The 21,001-nt window shown below is 47.8% G+C and overlaps 2 protein-coding genes and 1 long non-coding RNA gene across 8 annotated transcripts in view; 1 reads left to right on the forward strand and 2 right to left on the reverse strand.

Annotated features, from left to right (window-relative positions):
* Positions 1-4,092, reverse strand: part of LOC122383539 (isocitrate dehydrogenase [NAD] subunit beta, mitochondrial-like) — a 57,481-nt gene extending 53,389 nt beyond the window's left edge. For 3 of the 6 annotated variants that reach the window (XM_043370270.1, XM_043370092.1, XM_043370184.1), the window contains exon 1: positions 4,029-4,046. The gene's annotated coding sequence lies outside the window, so the exon portion shown is untranslated. Of the gene's footprint in view, positions 1-4,028 lie in introns of all 6 variants that reach the window. The other 3 variants (XM_043370336.1, XM_043370421.1, XM_043370498.1) reach the window with 2 other exon arrangements.
* LOC122391381 (uncharacterized protein K02A2.6-like) lies at positions 988-2,672 on the reverse strand. Its single transcript, XM_043385238.1, has 3 exons — positions 2,445-2,672; positions 1,495-2,060; positions 988-1,042 (listed from the first exon to the last, which is right to left on the reverse strand). The coding sequence occupies exons 1-3, from the start codon at positions 2,670-2,672 to the stop codon at positions 988-990; spliced, it is 849 nt and encodes a 282-aa protein (XP_043241173.1).
* Positions 4,093-16,322: 12,230 nt separating the features above from the next.
* On the forward strand, positions 16,323-17,204 carry LOC122383879. The gene is made up of 2 exons (XR_006256914.1): positions 16,323-16,644; positions 16,892-17,204. It is a non-coding gene; the product is annotated as an uncharacterized LOC122383879 (long non-coding RNA).
* The last annotated feature ends 3,797 nt before the right edge of the window (positions 17,205-21,001 follow it).

The raw sequence follows: 21,001 nt of genomic DNA on the forward strand, positions 1-21,001 counted from the left end.
AGCACCAAAACCAAAACATCCAGCACCTATTTTATTCCACGTTTGCCTACCTAATTCGCGTAATCTTCCTGATTTTATGTATCCTAACAAACATGAACGTTGCATTCGGTGATGTCAAGTGCCATTTTTGCCAGTGGAGATAATGATTAATGCCATTTCTAGCCAAAAGAGAATCACTAGCCAGCTATGGTGCAGCATAGCAAGACGCTCTTATACCAGCCCGCTATGTAGAGATTATTGCACCCTCAGCCATTTTAACGTGAAAAGCTTGGATCCGTCACTTCCAGCCAGTCTCTCAGGTCATAAACTGGAGTAAAGCAAAATGTCAACTCTGAACAGACATGCCACGCAACCGGCCCTCTTTTCAATATTATTAGCTTTCTGCAATCATCGTCTGACTCCATCTCGATCAAACGCAGCATCCGGTTTCTACAGGGGCGTTTGACTGACCGGCCACACAATAACCAAAAACAAAATCAAAGCTTCATGCACACATAAGTAAGAAACGGATGAAAAAGGCACAACCACGGCACAACTCTGCGCGGCAAACAACGGACAATGTCCCACGCAAGATCCCGCGTTTCTTCAGCGGCCTTGAACGGAATGAAAACATTACATTTCTTTTTTGGAGCTATTTGATGACGTCAAAAAATACTGTTGCATCCACGTCTGTATTTGTCTAGGCTTTAGACACTGGGCTTATGTAGTTCACGGCATGGCCACGTGGTAAACAACAACAACTTTGTGCAAGGACAGCTCTGAAAACACAACAAACGAAAGCTTGTGACGTAAGCACTAATTAGCTGCAACACAACAGTAGGCACTAATTAGCTGCAATACTATAACACCTCCCTTCCAGCTGTTTCCAGCGCTTACAAGTTCAGGCGATCGGGTGGACGCCGGTTACGCGCCGGACGAGAGTTCGCCACGGGGCTGGGTAGTCCAGCGAGCTGGTGTCCGCTCGCGGGCGCCGGAGCGATCTCTGGCTCAGCGGCCGGAGGAAGCGTCACTGGCTGTGCTGTAGTTGATGACGCTGGAGGCGCTGCCGGTTGAGCCGGAAGCGTTTCTGGCAGAGTGACAGGCGCTGATCGGGGCGCTGCAGGTCCGGGCTCAGCTGCAGGCGGCTGGAAGAGGTAGTCGCTTTGAGAACGTCCTTCCTCCCTGAACAGTCCGGTATCACCAGACGTGTATCGCGGCCGGATGTGATCCACATGTCGGCGGAACTTGCGGCCATCTTGGAGAAGAACCGTACAGGTCGGTCCGCATGTCTCGAGAACCGTGCCTGGGAGCCATCTGTACTCGGAGGCTGTTACTTCAGTGATGTAGACTGGATCTCCAGTTCGGAAGGCTCGGATGACAGTGCCCGTTTCGACACTACTGCGGCTTCTCCTTTCCTCCAACGGATGCAGCCGGTTGAGATGCGTCCGAGGAGCACGACGGAAAAGCATCTCGGCCGGAGCTTTCCCTGTTGTCGTGTGCGGTGTGTTCCTGTACTGGAACAGCCATCTTTGGAGCTTCGTGAGCAGCGGTGCTGGTTTCTGCTTCTTGATGCCGTTCTTCACCAGCTTGACCATGCTCTCGGCTTGGCCATTTGATGCCGGGTGCAGCGGTGGAGTGAAGACGTGGCGGATCTGATTGGCGCTCATGAACTCGCCGAACTCCTTGCTGGTGAAGCAGCCACCGTTGTCACTCACGATCACTTCTGGAAGACCGTGCGTGGCAAACGTCATGCGGAGATGATCGATGGTTGTTTGAGCGCTGACGTTGTTGGTGATCCAGACGTCAGGCCACTTGCTGTATGCGTCTACTATGATGAGGAGCATCTTCCCTTCTACAGGACCAGCATAGTCCACGTGGACTCGCTGCCACGGAGCGTCTGGGTACTGCCATGGTTGGGATGCCACCTTCGGCGCAGCTGGTTGATTCAGCTGGCAGGCATCACAGACTTTGGTCACATCTCCAATGTCGGTATCCATTCCGGGCCACCAGATCTGGCCACGGGCTCGGCGCTTCATGGTGCAGATGCCGGGATGTCCTTCATGGAGCAGTCTCAGGACCTTCTGACGGCATGCGGGGGGCACAACGACACGACATCCCCAGAGCAAACACTCGTTTTGTATGCTCAGCTCGGTTTGGCGACCGTGGTACGGCAGGAGGGCTGGCGTTACAGCTGAAGCCTTGGGCCATCCATACCGGGTGTAGTGGAGCACTTCTGAGAGAGTCGGGTCTCGTCGCGTCCACTCTCGAACTGCTTCAACTGTTACCAGGGCATCGTCAGCTTCGAGCATGTGGATGACTTCCATGAGCGGTGTCACTGACGTTTCTGGCACAGTTTCCGGTCTTGGGAGACGGCTGAGAGCGTCTGCTGCGGCATGTTGAGCTGCGTTGCCAGGCGTGTGCTCGAGATGGTACTGGTAGGCATCCAGAGTCACCTTCCATCTCACCATGCGGGGCGGAACAGCGTCTGGCAAGTTTTTGGTCTTGCCAAGCAGTCCCAGTAGAGGCTTGTGATCCGTTCTCAGCGTGAACGATCGACCGTAGAGGAAGCTGTGGAATCGCTTCACCGCGAATACCAGGGCGAGACCTTCCCGGTCGAGCTGGCTGTACTTCTTCTCTGCTTCATTGAGTGTGCGGGAAGCGAAGGCGACTGGGCGTTCTCCACTTGGAGTCATTTGTGAGAGGACGGCGCCCAGGCCGTATGAGCTGGCGTCTGCTGAGACGATGACGGGGGCTGTTCCGTCGAAGTGAGCGAGGCATGGTGCCTCACAGAGGAGTGTCTTCGTGGCGTTGAAGGCGTTCTCCTCAGCCGTTCGCCACCGCCACTCTGCATCTTTTTTCAACAGGGCATACAGTGGGGCCGCGACTGCACTCAGCTTCGGGCAGAAGCGACTGAAGTGGTTGATGAGACCGAGATACGTCCTCAGCTGTCCGACGTTTTCAGGTGCTGGGGCGTCTCTCACGGCTGCGATCTTCTGATCTGTTGGATGCAGACCTTCTTTGTCGATTCTCAGTCCGAGGTAGGAGACTTCCGGCAGGAACCAACGACACTTCTTTGCATTGATTCTCAGGTTTTCTCGGTCCAGGCGTTTTAGCACTTCCTCCAGGTTGGCCAGATGTGCAGCATCGTTGGGGCCTGTGACGCAGATGTCGTCGAGGAACACCGTGGTGTTCGGGATTCCGGCCAACAGAGTTTCGATGTGGCGCTGGAATATGGCAGGACCACTGCTGATTCCATATACCAATCTGGTTGCCGAGAAGAGTCCTTTGTGTGTGTTCACTGCTGTGTATTTCTGGCTAGACTCGGACAGCGGGCAGGGTTGTATACGACTCAATCAATAGCAATCAATTCAATCACGACAAATTTGGGAAACCAATCAAATCAATCAAGTCAGAGCAGTTTTCGGGAATTGATTCAATCGACTCAAACGCGACAATGAAAGGAATCAATCAACTCAATCAAACGACTCAAACCAAGATATACATTAGGTTTTTTGCCCCACCAACTTGGAAAAGTGTCCATAGCAGTCTGGTGTACCTACCTACCTACCTACCTACAGAAGAAACAAAAATATTGTCATTTAAAATTATAAATTGCCATGCCATTCAAAGTTTCTATGTAATAAGGAAGGATACCTAGTGATGGACAGGTGGATCATGATATTGAGGTTCAATGGGTAGAATTGGAGCAGAAGTTTCATTTAATGGGTGCAAAATAACCCAGTAGTTGACTTCAACAAACGCCCCTTAACCCAAATCACCACCTTTCACCTAAAAGTTGTCAATTTAATTTTGGCCATATTCCAGCTAAGTCATCAGGCCATCTACCCCATGTAAAGCCCCCGTCTGTCTCTTATGTGAGTTATGCGGAGCTCTTCTGAATTGAACCCTGAACATAATGAACCTAGCTAGGTTACATGCCACACTGACACCATATTGATATGAAAGTGTTGAAAATGTGCTATAAATTTGACAACTTCATTAGGTATGCTTTATGAAGACATCAGGAAAGCAGGTAGGTACCTACTTACCTGCCTAGATGTGTCACTGGCTACCAACAGTACCAACGAAGGTAGATAGGTTATATGTGAAGAATTCAAAACATTTTATTGCAATACAATTTGAAACTGTTAGGACTGGGGGATAGGGATGAGCATTAAAAATTTATTTAAAAGGAAATGTTGTTGTTGTTGTTGAAGAGTTAGGGCGCGCAGCAGCTTGGCTCAAGCGTCCAACTTCCAAGTTGGTATGTCCTCTTGTAGTCTTCAGAGTTGCAGTTGGCGTATGGTTGTGGTACTAAGCGGAACTAAGCAGGTTTCCGGGTAGGGATGAGGAATGACTGGGGAGAGGAAAAATTGCGATGGTTAGGAGATAGCCTTGGTAGGATATGTCCTGGGCGAGGAGAGAACAGAGAAGTTAATGTTAGTTGTGAATACTACAATGCTACTTACAGTCTTAGCTACTTGGGGATAGCCAAACAGCTCGGTAAGCAGGAAGAGCAATACAGCTCATTCTTCAAGGGGGCAAAAGGCGCTCTGGGAGAAGGCATGGTTCTATCTAGAAAGAAAAAAGAAAAAAAAGACACAAAACTTGGGTCTTGACGTGGGGGTTACACGATACTTAGGGATTTCACTTCACAGTATGGGGGTGACATAGAAACACATAACATACCCAACCAATTTCAAACATTTCAGACAGGTGTTCTTACAACGTGACCATGGATGAAGTACCTATTGCTAAACCATGAATGCATGAGCTCGAGTAGTAATCCACTCTTTTTAACTAGAAATACCTAATCCATGGTTCTTGGATTCAACATAACATGAAGGATTGTGTCGAGCTTATCTGAAGCCATAGCACATATGGAAACAAAATACATTTCATTATCATCACTTAGCACCCATAACGCCTCTACGTCCTTTGTTCAGAGTTTGTCGTATAAGTTGCACTGTCGAAGATAATCGAACACTGCATCCACCACCGTGGGTTCACCGTTTCCCAGGAGAATCCCCAGCGACATGCGGACGCCGACATCTCGACACGCCGCTGCGAGTCTCCTCCTCGCTACAGTGTACTTTCGGCATTCTAACAGTATGTGTTGAACATCTTGGCGACATTGACACAGTTCACAGACAATAGGCGGTAGTTGGTCAATAACATGCGAGTGAGTTAAAATAGTGTGTCCGAGTCTCATCCTACACAAAACCACTTCCTCCTTTCGACTGGCACGTACACTAGAATTCCAATGTCCTATATCTGTCTTAATCTGCTTCAGTAGAGTTGGACGATAATCTGACCACAGATTTTCAAATAACACACGGACGCGACTCTTCACCAGTGGCACAAATTCCCGATGTCCTATTTTTACATCAGTCACATTAGGTTTATCATGAGCCTTTCCCGCCCAGTAGTCAGCTCTGACATTACCAGCTATGCCACTATGTCCTGGAACCCAGACAACGATGCAATCGATGCCATCTCGTACATTTTTATGATTTATCTCTAGGATCTCCACCAAGACCGGATGATCACGGCTCTGCACTGTGAGAGCCTTGATAACCGCTTGGGAGTCACAGCATATGAGCGCTTTGGGTACTTGGTTACGTCGCACAAACTTCATCGCTTCTCTTACAGCTACCAGTTCAGCGGTATACACAGATAACCCATCACGCAGCTTATGTGAGAAAAAGGCACTGTTCACTGTGAAAGCACATGCTACTGAGTTGTTCCGCTTGGAACCGTCAGTGTACATTTTCCTATGGTCCGGGTATTTGTCCATCAGGTCGTGAAAAGCAGTCAATATATCTGTCTCAGTCATATGTCTTTTGTCTTGAGAGATGAGCATCTGTGTGGGGACGGTGTGCAACACCCATGGTGCTGTAATACCATTTTCCTTAGACAATATGTCGGGAGGATTATAGTCTATTTCGGTAAAAAGCTTTCGCAGTCGTAGTGATACTGGGAGACCCGATATCCTCCGCAAGTAGCGGTCGGAGAGATCTTCATATAGTTCATAAGCGTCTAAATCCATTATGTGGTAGCAGGGGTGGTTGTGATCACTTTTTACTTTCAGGTAGTACCGGGCTAGTAAGTCTCGGCGTCTAATGCTGAGGGGTTCCACGTTCGTGTCCACTTGTAATGCTCTTACAGGGGAAGTCCGCAAGGCACCAGTGGCAATGCGGAGTGCCGTGTTCTGAATAGTCTCAAGGGACTCCACAAGCCGAGTCCCTGGCCCATCCAAAATAAAAGATGAATAGTCGAGTATTGGTCGGATCAGGGATTTATACATGCGTAATAACACAGTTCTGTCGGCACCGTAGCTTTTTCCGGCAATGCTTTTCAGTATCGACATTCGTTTCTGAGCTCTTCCTTTAACATATTCTATGTGCCCATTTAAGCTCAGTTTCGAATCAAGTAAGACGCCTAGATAACGGACCTGGTCCACAATACAAATAGGGTGACCGTTGAGTTTGAGAGTAGGTAGTTGGTTCTGGTTCACTCGTTTTAAACCTCTTCTAAACAAAACGGCGTTAGTCTTCATGGGGGAAAATACAAAACCGTTCCGCTCTGACCACTGTCCTATTCTGGTTAAAGCGTTTTGGATTTTCTGAAATATAAGTGGGATATCTTTTCCCTGCGCCCAGATAGTGCAATCGTCTGCGTATATAGCAGCAGAGACCTCTCTTGGTATTGCGTCAATCAAAGAGTCAATCACAATATTAAAAAGCAATGGAGAGATCACCCCTCCTTGGACAACGCCATATTCCTGCTCAAACGTATCTGATACCTCTCCGCACCTCACTTGGAATGTCCTATTTTGCAAGTAGCCTCGAATGAAATGCATGATATGGCCCCGGAAGCCGATATCATACATTCTATTCAACAAAACCGTTGGGGAGACCATGTTATATGCTGACTTAATGTCTAGGAACACACCGAGGGTGGAACAGTGGTGAAGGAATCCTTCCCGTATGTGCGAATCAAGTCTCACTAGGTGGTCCCCAGTAGACTTTCCTGATCGGAACGCACATTGATATGTCGATATAAGGTCATATTTCTCAAGGTACCATGACAGTCTCTTACCAATCATCCTCTCTAGTAATTTGCACATACAAGAGGTAAGTTGGATAGGCCTGTACGATTGCATTTGGTTGCGGTCTTTCCCTGGCTTAAGGATGGGTATGATGTAAGAATGTCTCCATGCGTCGGGGAACACGTCATTCACCCATACATAATTATAAAAACGAAGCAGTTCAATCAGCTGTGTCTCATGCATATGTCGGAAGAAATCATAGTGAACCTTGTCCGGCCCGATGGATGTAGAGCCAGATCGTTTAATAGCGTCAGTAAGTTCTCTCATTGTAAATTCTTTGTTGTAATCCTCGTAGTTCTCATCCCCAAATTCAGGTAAGTTTTCTGCTAATTCACGTTCCCAGTCAAGAAAGGCTTGGGGGTAGTTCGATCTCGAGCTCATATTCGAGAAATACCTCCCGAAGTGATTTGCCACCTCAGTAGGGTCGTCAATAATCTCGTTATTATGCATAATAACTGGGAGAGGTCTCATGTATCGATGCTTCTGCGAGAACTTACGGATTATATCCCACAGTTTCCCCATCGGGGTTCTGTGGTTAAACACTGATAGCAGCTCCTGCCATGAGCGGATCTGTGCATCTCTAATAGTCCGTCGTGTCTTAGCCTTCGCTTTCCTATACTCAATTCGTAGGAATTGGGAATGAGGGTCTCTCCTCATTCTGTTATGAGCTCTCCTTCTAGTCAGAATTGCGTTCCTGCAGTCATCCGTCCACCACGGACACGAGTATTTGGTGTTACCATTTCGGGTGGGTATAAACTTCTGGGCAGTGTCAATAATAGTTTGAGTTATTTCATCACAGTTCTCCAGTCCAAGGTTAGGATTGAATTTGAAATCACATTTCATTTCAAATTCCGTCCAGTTAGCTTTCCTCGTGTTCCATCCATAAAAAACAGGGGGCAAGTTCGTGTAGGCAGTAGGATTACCGACATCTATACGTATGGGGTAGTGGTCACTGGCATATAGGTCTTTTTCAGTGTCCCATTCAAGTATGTGAGAGATATCGTTTGATACCACTGTCAAATCGATATGGGACGTATCTCCTGTGGATTCATCCAGTCTAGTTGGCTGTCCATCATTCAAAACATGTAGGTTATGATGGTTGACAACATCCATCCAGATGCAACCCCGTCTGTCACATTGCGCAGCTCCCCACATGAAATGTTTGCTGTTTGCATCTGTACATATTACAAATGGTTTAGGGAGTTGCTGGATTAATAGGGATATATCCTGAAATGAGAAGTTGTCAGTTGGGGGCAAGTACAATGAACAGAATGTAATTCTTACCCTCTGTAGCCTTACGGAGCAGGCTACCACCTGTAAATTGCTCTGTATAGGTAATACCATGTGCGGCAGGCGATTTGATACATATATCGATACACCTCCTCTCCTGTCACCTTGAGGTGAGTATGCGTTGCATAAAGAATAATGTGGTAAGTCAAAACAATATCTGTCATTGGCCATAAAGTGAGATTCCTGAATACAGATCACCTGGTAATTACCGTCCAAGAACATTTGTTTGGCTTCTGCCCACTTTCCGATCAGTCCTCTGGCATTCCATTGTAGGACCCTTGTCAGAGTTTCTTAGTCGAGCCAGAACACAATTCACCACTCATAAGTTCCCACTCCTTGGGAATAATTGGGCTGGCTGCTACTATCTGGTTCGTATCAGTCATGATGCTGATATTGTACCATTTTCCATAGGAAACAAAATAGCTGATCATCAACCACCTCAGCTTGTGTGGTTGTTTGATCAGCACATGTAAGTTAACAAACCGAAATACAAGTAGAAATAAAGACGTCTTGATTCTACGTTAAAAAAAAGAAGAAAAAAAAGAGTTTTGTGTTTTAGTGCTAAAAGTTACTTTAGGGTTTGGGTTTCCTGGTCAGGCTGGGCATTCGCCTGTCCCTTCCAGGTCTCCCTCCTTGACGTTTTTTGCCAAGCTCAGGGGATGGCGATACCCCATCAGCAGGGATATCTGATGTCTCTGTCATTGATGACTGCTCAGAGTCAGGATGGGCTTTTTGGGTTCTTTCACTCCTCTCCTCGACCTCATCTGTGTTCTGCGTCACCTGCGGTGTCCAGCTCTGTCGGATCACTCGCTGAGAGGAACCAGCCAGAGTGTCTTTGTTTGTTGGTGGAGTGCTCCTCTCAGTGTCTGAGGGTGGTGAGGGCTCCTGTGAGCCCTCTGCCACCAATTGGGATTCCATGGGGTCCATGAACATGTCAGGCTGTGACTGGGTCTGAGTGTCCTCAGCACCTTCCTGCTCTCCTGTCCCTGTTTGCACTTTTGTTGGTGTTTGATTTGCCTCAGCCTCAGTCCCTTGAAGCTTAAGGACCCTGTCCAGAAGATTGATCATTTTGTCGAGTTTCTCCCCAATCACACGGAGTTCAGTCTTAAATGTTGGGTCGGATGGCGGATCACTACTACCCCTTACTACCGAAGCATAGGATCGTAAGGTAGGGGAGCTGGTTTCAGCAGCGATGATACGGCGGGCGTGTGCATAGGACACATCTTTTTTAACCTTGATTTCACATACACGCTTCTCCTTTTTCCACACTTCACATTGCCGAGAGAGCCCATCATGCCCAGTATCCCCGCAGTGGAGACATTTCTGCTCACATGTGCCATCATGTTTTTTGTCCCCGCATGTGAGGCATTTCACCTCTGATTGACATCTGGCCTGAATGTGGCCAAATCTCCCACACTGTAGACACATCAATGGGTTCGGGATATGCTGCCTCACGTTGTAGGTCACATAATCAAAGTCAAGTTTTGTGGGGCACGTGGGTCTGTTGAATGTAAGAAGGATAGTCGGGGTTCTTTCGATACGGCTTCCGGTTCTCCTGGTAAATCGCCTAGCGGCCACCACCCCGAATTCCGTCAGCCATCCAACAATCTCTTCCTCAGACAGATCAATCAGGTCTACTGCATGGATAGTTCCCCGACTCTGGTTTAGTCTCTCCTCTCGTTCTACAACACATTCCATGTCTCCGAACATCCGAGCTTTGAGAAGTTTCTCAGTCTGGGTGCTAGTCTTAGTCCTCACCAGCAACCGTCCATCACTCATGAAGCTAGCCTTTTCAACTTTCTCCGTGCCCCCAAGAATCCCTCTGATGCATTGTTGTATCCATGGCCATCCCTTTTCTCTAGGAGATCTACCTGCTAGGAGCTTCACTGAGAGGTAGGATCCAGACTGAGACTCCTCCTCCCCCCAGAAACTATCAGTCAGATCATCGGCCCTTACCCTCTTACTGGCCCTATTAGGCCCCATCTTAAGTCCTATGCCATCCACACACCTCAACCTTACCTTCCGAAAGCGTAAGAAAGAAAAACCTTTTCAGTATATAATTGAAATTAACAATGGAAAGATACAAATCAAAAAGAATCTAAGTGGAAAAACACCGCCTTCGCTATCGCCCCGGATCGCCAGAAACGTCTTCCTCCAGCCACGTGTCTCGCGAGAATGCTCCTGCACCTGCATATATTTTTTGTTTCTGTTAAAAGGAAATGGAAAGGACAGGGACTCTGGAACCACATGATAAGTTAAGGACAAAGGAAGAAGAGCAAGGAAAATTAAATGCCGTTGGTGCGACTGCGAAAAAAACAAAGAAAACGTTTTGCCAAGAAGTATGCTAAGCTTTTATAAATCCTTATTCTTCGTCTTTTGATTTTTTGGTAAGATGACGTCATTGATTATCATGTAGTATGGTAGATCATCATAAAATAAATCGGTTGTACAACACCAATTTCGTTTTAATTATTATTTCAATTGAAATAAAACCACTTAATAATATTCGGTAAAATATTTTAAGGAAAATGAAATATGTTATGCCTAGGCTCTCAGGAGAAAAGGATCAACAAACGTTCTGCTGCAAATTAAACAATGCAGCAAATTAGCTATTAATGTAAACGTAATTAGCGAGACGAAAACGGCGCTTTTGTTTCAGTTATTTTTGTAGGGGTTTCAGATATGGACGCGTGTATATCACACCACGGTGAGATTTACATAATGCATCGCACTGTAGTGTAAACCTCACCCGGGTGTGATTTACACAATACACTACTCCTGTGTATATCACACCACGCGGAGTGTGATTTACACAGTGGGCCGGCAATGCGTAAATCACACCGGGGTGTGATATACACAATGTGCTCCTAGTGTGTAAATCACACCCGGGTGTCAGACCACGCAGCACCTGGGTGTGATTTACACAGTAGGCCCGGCAAATGCGTAAATCACACCGTGGTGTGATATACACAATGTGCTCCTAGTGTGTAAATCACACCTGGGTGTCAAACCACGCAGCACCTGGGTGTGATTTACACAGTAGGCCTAGCCAATGTGTAAATCTCACCAGGGTGTGATATACACTGTGTGCTCGGTAGTGGGTAAATCACACCTGGGTGTCAAACCACGCAGCACCTGCCGGTGAGATTTACACAGTAGGCACGGTAACAAGACACTTAACCAAACCTTAGACCTGACCTGACCTAACCTAACCTAACCTAACCTAACCTAACCTAACCTAACCTAACCTAACCTAACCTAACCTAACCTGACCTACTGATTTTTGCCTACCCGTGGATGAGGAAGAAGGTACTCGCATGAAGAGATTGCAAGCAATGGTAAGTCAAATATTTTTAGGTTAAGTGGTTGTGCATCAGGCTTCAGGCCTTCGGCCTGAAGCCAGATACACAACCACTTAACCTAAAAATATTTGACTTACCATTGCCTGTAATCTCTCCTAAGGCATTGCCTTCGGCACTGCACCGCTTCGCCACGAGCATTCAGACGTCGCTTTCCATATTGTATTGGTGCTTTTAAACTTGTCGGTCGGCAGCAAACCCACCGCTACCAAGGAAAAGCGAAAATGCGGGAAAAAGCGCCCGCACCGACGGGACTCGAACCCGCAACATTCGTATCATGGTGCAAGCACCTTCACCACTAGGCCAGGCGGTCAGCTGATTTCGAGAGAGAGGACGCCCGGAATCCCGCCGGAATATTCGTAGTGCTTAGTCTGATCTGACCAATGGGCGAGCAGAGTCACTGCTCTGACCAATGGACGTTCAGCGTTGCTATGACGTCACATCGTGGTGAGATATACACACAGCTGCCCTCTCTGTGTATTCCTCACCCGGGTGTGATTTACACTACGTAGTAGATTTTGTGTATATCACACCGGGGTGGGTGTGATTTACACAAATGGCCGGTATTGTGTAAATCTCACCGTGGTGTGATATACACGGTCCCTTCAGATATTTAATGTAACGGAAGTTAGCAGGGATTCAGCAGGGGTTCAGCAGGGATTCAGCAGGGATCGACGGCCCCTACGATTTCGCTGAAATTTGGTGGAGAGGTGCAGAATGGTGTCCTCTATCGAAAATCCTAGTGCCAAAATGCGGGGAATCCATCAAGGGGGCCACAAATCCCAAAAAACAGTATGCCCTCAGGGCACAATCGACGAACTTTGAAAACCCTACTTCTAGCCGTCAAAACAGCTAAAAATGCACGTCATTCGAAAGAGGACAAAATTTTACGTGCAACGGTGCCAAATTTAGGGGGCTAGCGCCCCCCTGAACCGAACAAAACAGCTTCAAATATATGGGCCCGGGAGTATACCCTCGGGGCATAAATAAACGTTTTCAACAATTTCAGGCCTATAACATCGACAAAATCCAGCAATATGCACATCATTGGAAAGAGCGTAATTTCCCAAACAAAAAACCCAAGTAACATTTTTCGATTGGGCCCACCTGGGGCCCACAGGACCCAATTGAAATTTGGGGCCCAATGGGGCGGCCCCTACGATTTTCTTCAAAATTTGCACAGACACTCTCCTGGGCCCCCTCTTCAATCTGGCTGAAGAAACCTACCGGGGAATCCAAAGGAAGGGGCCCAAAGAGGGCCCCAAAGAGGCCCTTTCTAAGTATTGCCCCTAATTTCGCGACCAACCCCGGCAATATGCACATCATTGGAAAGAACGTAATTTCCCAAACAAAAAACCCAAGTAACATTTTTCGATGGGGCCCACCTGGGGCCCACAGGACCCAATTGAAATTTGGGGCCCAATGGGGCGGCCCCTACGAATTTCTTCAAAATTTGCGCAGACACTCTCCTGGGCCCCCTCTTCAATCTGGCTGAAGAAACCTACCGGGGAATCCAAAAGAAGGGGCCCAAAGAGGGCCCCAAAGAGGCCCTTTCTAAGTATTGCCCCTAATTTCGCGACCAACCCCGGCAATATGCACATCATTGGAAAGAGCGTAATTTCCCAAACAAAAAACCCAAGTAACATTTTTCGATGGGGCCCACCTGGGGCCCACAGGACCCAATTGAAATTTTGGGCCCAATGGGGCGGCCCCTACGATTTTCTTCAAAATTTGCACAGACACTCTCCTGGGCCCCCTATTCAATCTGGCTGAAGATACCTACCGGGGAATCCAAAGGAAGGGGCCCAAAGAGGGCCCCAAAGAGGCCCTTTCTAAGTATTGCCCCTAATTTCGCGACCAACCCCGGCAATATGCACATCATTGGAAAGAGCGTAATTTCCCAAACAAAAAACCCAAGTAACATTTTTCGATGGGGCCCACCTGGGGCCCACGGGACCCAATTGAAATTTGGGGCCCAATGGGGCGGCCCCTACGATTTTCTTCAAAATTTGCACAGACACTCTCCTGGGCCCCCTCTTCAATCTGGCTGAAGAAACCTACCGGGGAATCCAAAGGAAGGGGCCCAAAGAGGGCCCCAAAGAGGCCCTTTCCAAGTATTGCCCCTAATTTCGCGACCAACCCCGGCAATATGCACATCATTGGAAAGAGCGTAATTTCCCAAACAAAAAACCCAAGTAACATTTTTCGATGGGGCCCACCTGGGGCCCACGGGACCCAATTGAAATTTGGGGCCCAATGGGGCGACCCCTACGATTTTCTTCAAAATTTGCACAGACACTCTCCTGGGCCCCCTCTTCAATCTGGCTGAAGAAACCTACCGGGGAATCCAAAGGAAGGGGCCCAAAGAGGGCCCCAAAGAGGCCCTTTCTAAGTATTGCCCCTCATTTCGCGACCAACCCCGGCAATATGCACATCATTGGAAAGAGCGTAATTTCCCAAACAAAAACCCAAGTAACATTTTTCGATGGGGCCCACCTGGGGCCCACAGGACCCAATTGAAATTTGGGGCCCAATGGGGCGGCCCCTACGATTTTCTTCAAAATTTGCACAGACACTCTCCTGGGCCCCCTCTTCAATCTGGCTGAAGAAACCTACCGGGGAATCCAAAGGAAGGGGCCCAAAGAGGGCCCCAAAGAGGCCCTTTCTAAGTATTGCCCCTAATTTCGCGACCAACCCCGGCAATATGCACATCATTGGAAAGAGCGTAATTTCCCAAACAAAAAACCCAAGTAACATTTTTCGATGGGGCCCACCTGGGGCCCACAGGACCCAATTGAAATTTGGGGCCCAATGGGGCGGCCCCTACAATTTTCTTCAAAATTTGCACAGACACTCTCCTGGGCCCCCTCTTCAATCTGGCTGAAGAAACCTACCGGGGAATCCAAAGGAAGGGGCCCAAAGAGGGCCCCAAAGAGGCCCTTTCTAAGTATTGCCCCTAATTTCGCGACCAACCCCGGCAATATGCACATCATTGGAAAGAGCGTAATTTCCCAAACAAAAAACCCAAGTAACATTTTTCGATGGGGCCCACCTGGGGCCCACGGGACCCAATTGAAATTTGGGGCCCAATAGGGCGGCCCCTACGATTTTCTTCAAAATTTGCACAGACACTCTCCTGGGCTCCCTCTTCAATCTGGCTGAAGAAACCTACCGGGGAATCCAAAGGAAGGGGCCCAAAGAGGCCCTTTCTAAGTATTGCCCCTAATTTCGCGACCAACCCCGGCAATATGCACATCATTGCAAAGAGCGCAATTTCCCAAACAAAAAACCCAAGTAACATTTTTCGATGGGGCCCACCTGGGGCCCACGGGACCCAATTGAAATTTGGGGCCCAATGGGGCGGCCCCTACGATTTTCTTCAAAATTTGCACAGACACTCTCCTGGGCCCCCTCTTCAATCTGGCTGAAGAAACCTACCGGGGAATCCAAAGGAAGGGGTCCTGTGGGTCCTGTGGGCCCCAGGTGGGCCCCATCGAAAAATGTTACTTGGGTTTTTTGTTTGGGAAATTACGCTCTTTCCAATGATGTGCATATTGCCGGGGTTGGTCGCGAAATTAGGGGCAATACTTAGAAAGGGCCTCTTTGGGGCCCTCTTTGGGCCCCTTCCTTTGGATTCCCCGGTAGGTTTCTTCAGCCAGATTGAAGAGGGGGCCCAGGAGAGTGTCTGTGCAAATTTTGAAGAAAATCGTAGGGGCCGCCCCATTGGGCCCCAAATTTCAATTGGGTCCCGTGGGCCCCAGGTGGGCCCCATCGAAAAATGTTACTTGGGTTTTTTGTTTGGGAAATTACGGTTTTTCCAATGATGTGCATATTGCTGGATTTTGTCGATGTTATAGGCCTGAAATTGTTGAAAACGTTTATTTATGCCCCGAGGGCATACTCCCGGGCCCATATATTTGAAGCTGTTTTGTTCGGTTCAGGGGGGCGCTAGCCCCCTAAATTTGGTACCGTTGCACGTAAAATTTTGTCCTCTTTCGAATGACGTGCATTTTTAGCTGTTTTGACGGCTAGAAGTAGGGTTTTCAAAGTTCGTCGATTGTGCCCTGAGGGCATACTGTTTTTTGGGATTTGTGCCCCCCCTGAATGATTCCCCGCATTTTGGCACTAGGATTTTCGATAGAGGACACCATTCTGCACCTCTCCACCAAAATTCAGCGAAATCGTAGGGGCCGTCGATCCCTGCTGAATCCCTGCTGAACCCCTGCTGAATCCCTGCTAACTTCCGTTACATAGATATTTATAGAGTTCAGTGGGTTGTTTCTGAGGAGATGTGGAGATGTGAATTAGTAATTAATCACACTTTATTAGTATATAGGGCCTTGCACTTTATCATCTGGATTTAAAAAAATTCCTGCTGAGTGCAGAAAGGTAGGTAGGTGCATCGCCAGGTTCTATCACAGGATTGGAGCAGTTATTGCAGTTGAAAGTCAAAGTTGGCTGTTCATGTTTAGGCCCTGTTCTTTATTTGGCCATCTACTCCATATTGCAGTTGTGATGACAAGCAGTTTTCAGTGTAGTTTTGTGATCTTTGATGTCATCAATTGGTGTCATTGTGAGAAATATCATTTCCATCTGCTCTGAGCGGCTAATCGGCGACACTCATTATTTCCAGCGACGGGAAGCGCCCCGTCAGTCGGCCCGGAGGCCAAGGCCGCCCAACCGGCGGCGGCTCGCTCGGCTCCTATCTCGCTGACCTCCACCGTTCGCCCACACCAAAAACACTCGGCGAGGGTTAGATCGTGAAAAATGGGTTGACGACACACCAAGGGCAAACGACTGTCGGAGAGGTATAAAACGGGCGCCAGACGCAGCAGCGACACACTCACACAGTCCACACCACACTCAACAACATCCACTCTCCAACACTCCACTCAACATGCACAAGTAAGTACCTACGTAAGAATGACTCAGACCGGACGGTCTGCCCCAGCCAGCTCTCTTGGAGCTGTGCTGTGGGGACAAGGTGACGTGACGTCTTCTAGGAAGTCCGTTTAACTTGCCGAACTATTCGGTATATGGTTGAACTGTTTGTTTTGTCTTTCGGCTAATCATTCGGTTATCTCTTTCGCCCTTTTTTTTTGGTGACCGTTGACCGCCGTTGTCCGGTCTCACTGCGCTGTTTGTGTTTCAGCCTGCCCGCCATCATGACGCTGACCAGGGAGCCGATTGGCTCGGCTTGGCGGCAGCAGGCTGTTCTTTCGGCACTCTTCCGGCCTCTCCAATATCGGCATACTCGAGTGCGATAGCAACTCGAGTGGGACTGATTTTCGGTCTTCTTTCGACACTCTTCCGTCTTCTTCGATATCAGCCTGTGCTAATGCAACGGCTATTCGTGCAGGACTGATTTTCGGCCTTGTCTCGTTTAATGACTCGATCGCTTCCTTTTGACATTTTGGTTTCGACCTCATCTTTTGGCTCATTTCAATATATCTACTTTTTGTTCATGTCTGTGTGCTGGTGGAATGGATAGTGTTAGAAGAAGAGGAAACACACACATACATCGATCTTGTTTTCAGTGCAGTAGTTAATATCCCTAGACAACACATAGAGTAATATAGTGAAGGACACAATCCCCTAGACATATCTAGCGATAAGACAGCAATGCAGCATAGCAGCATATACAAAGGGACAACTTTCAAATTACATTGGGGGCTCGTCCGGGATATCAAACTCTGTTCTGCTCGAACAGGACCCTGATTGTATATGCCGTTGATTCATTGCATATTCTTGCTTGTAAAGTTTTCAGGTTCTTTGTTGTTCCAGAATGATTCGTGGATCTTCGTTGGTGTAGCTTGCTGCTCGTGATTCGTAAACTTTCCGTTTCACCGTGTTCGTGAAACATGAATTGACTGGTCAAATTTGTGTATTTCCATTTCCAGTTACCTTTATTTGATGGCGAATGGCTCGAGTTCCAGACTCTACTAGGTTCGCCAGGCCAATTGTTGGTCCGCATGCTGCATGGGCAACCTACATCGGACGCACCGTCGAGGTCGCCATCTCTTGAAGTTCATTTGATTCAGGTTAGTCTTGCTTACTTCTGTGGGTCTACTTACTTTGCCTTCTGGCGATACGCTACTCGGTCGTATACCTCGCAAATCAATTCGTTCGCATCGTTGGCATGACAGCAAATGGCTATTTAACTCATGGTATAAATGAATGTCCAGATATGCTCTATGGATTACATCCATTCGATTCCTTTGACTTGAATATGTGTTCGGATGATACTTACTTGGTATAATTGAACTTTATTAAGAAGTTGCCCGTAAGGCGCTCATATAATGCCGACTTGGTGTTGTTGAGCTGGTCCGCTGGTTTGCTCTGATAACATCGACTTGGTGTTATTGAGATTTGTCTTGACCTTTAATGCTCAGATGTTACTGACTTGGCTTTAGGGAGCTAACACTGACTTCGTTGTCATGAGACGTTCTGATGATACCGACTTGGTGTCATTGAACTTTGGGGTAGTTGCCATAGGATGTCTGCAGTGACCAGGTGCATGGCAGCGCAGTGGTCAGCTAGCTGGTTCGGGGCAATAACTATCCACAGATAAAAACAACGCGAGTTCGATCATCTGATCGCCAAACCGGAGATGCGATTCGATCAGTGTTTTCAAGATCGCGGAAGCATCCCATGATCAAGGTTTCCGGAGTTCAGAGGTCCGTTGACATAACCTTACATGGCCCTGACACAGTCCGAAGTGTCATTGTGGCTGAAGTGGATTGATGCCTCGCTGACATGATTAGTTATTCTTTAGGGTTTTTTCAACTGGTCGGTCACTGGTAGAGTTGCATTATGGCTGAGTTGTTGACAAGGTTCAAGTGGAACAAGATCGGTTCAATGTTTCACAGATTGAGATGTCATTTATTTGTGAGAGTACAACGTCGTTTACATCTATTCAGTTCTTACACAGGAATTTCAACATTTCAGAGCATGTGGCAGGTTTCCGGCAAGTCGAATTCAGGTGAAGTAATTCTCTCTGTGCTAGACACTTTGCCCTAGTTGATAGGTAAATTTCGTATTAATTAGTCATTATTGGTTAACATTGGATGGCAATATACTTTTAACTTTGCTTCGGTTCAAACAGACAGTCATCTCATCAGTCAGTTGAGGGTTGTGATTTGTGAAGATAATCCCAGTCAACATTGGTGATACTCCCGTCCAGTTGGGAAGTATTTGACAGAATGGTAAACGCATTTGTTATTTGGCGGGTGATGTGCTGGGCCAGAAATGTGGTTTTCGTTTATTGAGTAGGTCGTGCCGTCTGCCTACGTCCCTGAGAGAAGGGCGAGTGCTAGGTAGGACGTGCAGCCTACAGACGTCTCTTGGAGGAGGACGTCACCGGACCGTCTGCTCGCGCGGAGCAGGACGGCAGTCGCTGCCCGGACGCGTAGGAGCTGAGGAGAACTGGTGATAGGGCCTGCCCCACCTATCTACCAGAGTGAGTAGCATGGCAGAGGGTGGTCCTCTGGGGGTCCATGCCCACCGAACATACACCGGCCGGGTATGGGTGGAATTCTCGGTCAGCTTACGCTCTAGGCATAAGGGCTGGGCGTGCAGTGACGGGAGCAGCAGGTCACTGGCACATGCGACACAACAATCCATGCTAATGAGGTGGCATGTGGATAACGGAACCAATGGAGCGTGTAAGGCGGCAAACCCCACCGCAATTGCACTGCTACCGGAGTATGAGAGTCGAGCACTCCGGCGACTACAGGAAAGATGAGGCCAGCAGCAAACCCGAGCAACAATTTACTTGCTTCAGGAGGTGACCGCAGCATCGAGAAGGAAGGCGGGTTGTTTTATATCCGAGATAGGATGACTCGGTTGACTTGTTTGGCACTGCTCAGGAGTTGCTGGAGCAGCAACCCGACTTACAGCTTAATGACTTTGGAAGGTAGTCGCAGCAGTCGATCGGAAAGGTGTGATTCACATTCAAGGTTAGATGGTTAGATGATTAATTGGTTGCTTGTTTCATTGCACAGGTGTTGCAGAAGCAGCAAACCCGACCAACACCATAATTACTTTAGGAATTGTACTTCAGGAATTGACCAGTGTCGGATAATTGACCAGTGTCGATAAGACAGGTGTCTTAGGAAGATGACTCGGTTGCTTTGCTTCGTTTGCACAGGTGTTGCAGAAGCAGCGAAACCGATCGACGTTAACTTGTTTCAGAAGATGACCGCAGCGTCGATAAGAAAGGTGACTTGTTTGCTGTGCTTCGTTGCACAGATGTTGCAAAAACAGCAAACCCGACAAACAGTTGAAATGTGAGTAGACTTCAGGTGACTGCAGAGGGAAAGATAGTGTTTAAGACGGAAAGTGGTTTTCGTCTCGTTTTATCTCCATTCCATGGCAGGAGGTAGTACGACTCGAATCCTTGCTTAGCTGCACTTTGCAAGTCATAGCAAGTGCAAAACTCTTCAGGAGTCCATCCCGTGGCTCATCTCCAGAGTAGGAAGATAGACATAAATGCTTCATGTCCTGCTTACTGCGTGGGTCTTGCAGTTGAGATAACAAGGCAAAGAAAAATAGTAATTCGGCCGTCAGCAGTTACCATGTGAGCTGACTGAAGCCGAAAGGGTTCGATTTCAGCGCAGGAACGAGGCACGAGACGTCCCGAGGGAAGATCTTTCCAGTAAAGCTAAACCGAGCAGAACCGCAACGGTAAGGGACAATGCAACATTAACGAAATATTTGCTTGATTTCGTTGTCTCGACTTTCGAGTAAGACTTAGGTTAATGTTTTTATAGCAAGATTCTGGAGTAGCATCAACTGTGCAAACTGACCACACCTTTTCCTGTGGAACGATTTAAATATGAACCCGAAAGCCTATGCAGTTAGAACCTGCAATCCTATGTGAACTCGTTCAGCACTCATGTGAATCATTTGGCAATCCCAAAGCTGAACGAAGAGTCAACGTCATATTGAATGGAAGGTGTACCAGTTACTGTGGTTGACTTTCGTTGTATTGTCTGCAACAGACACCGCGCTGCCGAGTGGAGGTCCTGATGGATTTATCCAACCCTGCATGGAGCGCCACCGTCTCGTGAGTGACCAGCGACGGTGATGTCGGGTCACGAACAAAAGTAAGAACAACCCTTGAGATCAAAAGATCAAAGCCAACGGGCATGTGCTCACTTGTTAAAGTCAAGCAGACGAGTTTGCTACAATCTGCTTCAGCGTATGCATGAAGGTCGTGATAAGGGTCAGTTGGTGCTCGAGGTATAAGTTGTGGTGAAGC

The sequence above is a fragment of the Amphibalanus amphitrite genome, unplaced genomic scaffold (genome assembly GCF_019059575.1).
Source record: "Amphibalanus amphitrite isolate SeventyFive unplaced genomic scaffold, NRLGWU_Aamphi_draft 000001F_arrow, whole genome shotgun sequence".
NCBI classification, from domain to species: domain Eukaryota; kingdom Metazoa; phylum Arthropoda; class Thecostraca; order Balanomorpha; family Balanidae; genus Amphibalanus; species Amphibalanus amphitrite.

Coding starts and splice junctions, on each gene's coding strand:
- LOC122391381 (XM_043385238.1), bottom strand. CDS start 2,672: ATGACTCCAAGTGGAGAACGCCCAGTCGCCTTCGCTTCCCGCACACTC. Junction 2,061..2,444: donor ACGCTGTTCCGCCCCGCATG/GTGAGATGGAAG, acceptor GCATGCCGTCAG/AAGGTCCTGAGACTGCTCCA. Junction 1,043..1,494: donor CTCCAAAGATGGCTGTTCCA/GTACAGGAACAC, acceptor CTCAACCGGCAG/CGCCTCCAGCGTCATCAACT.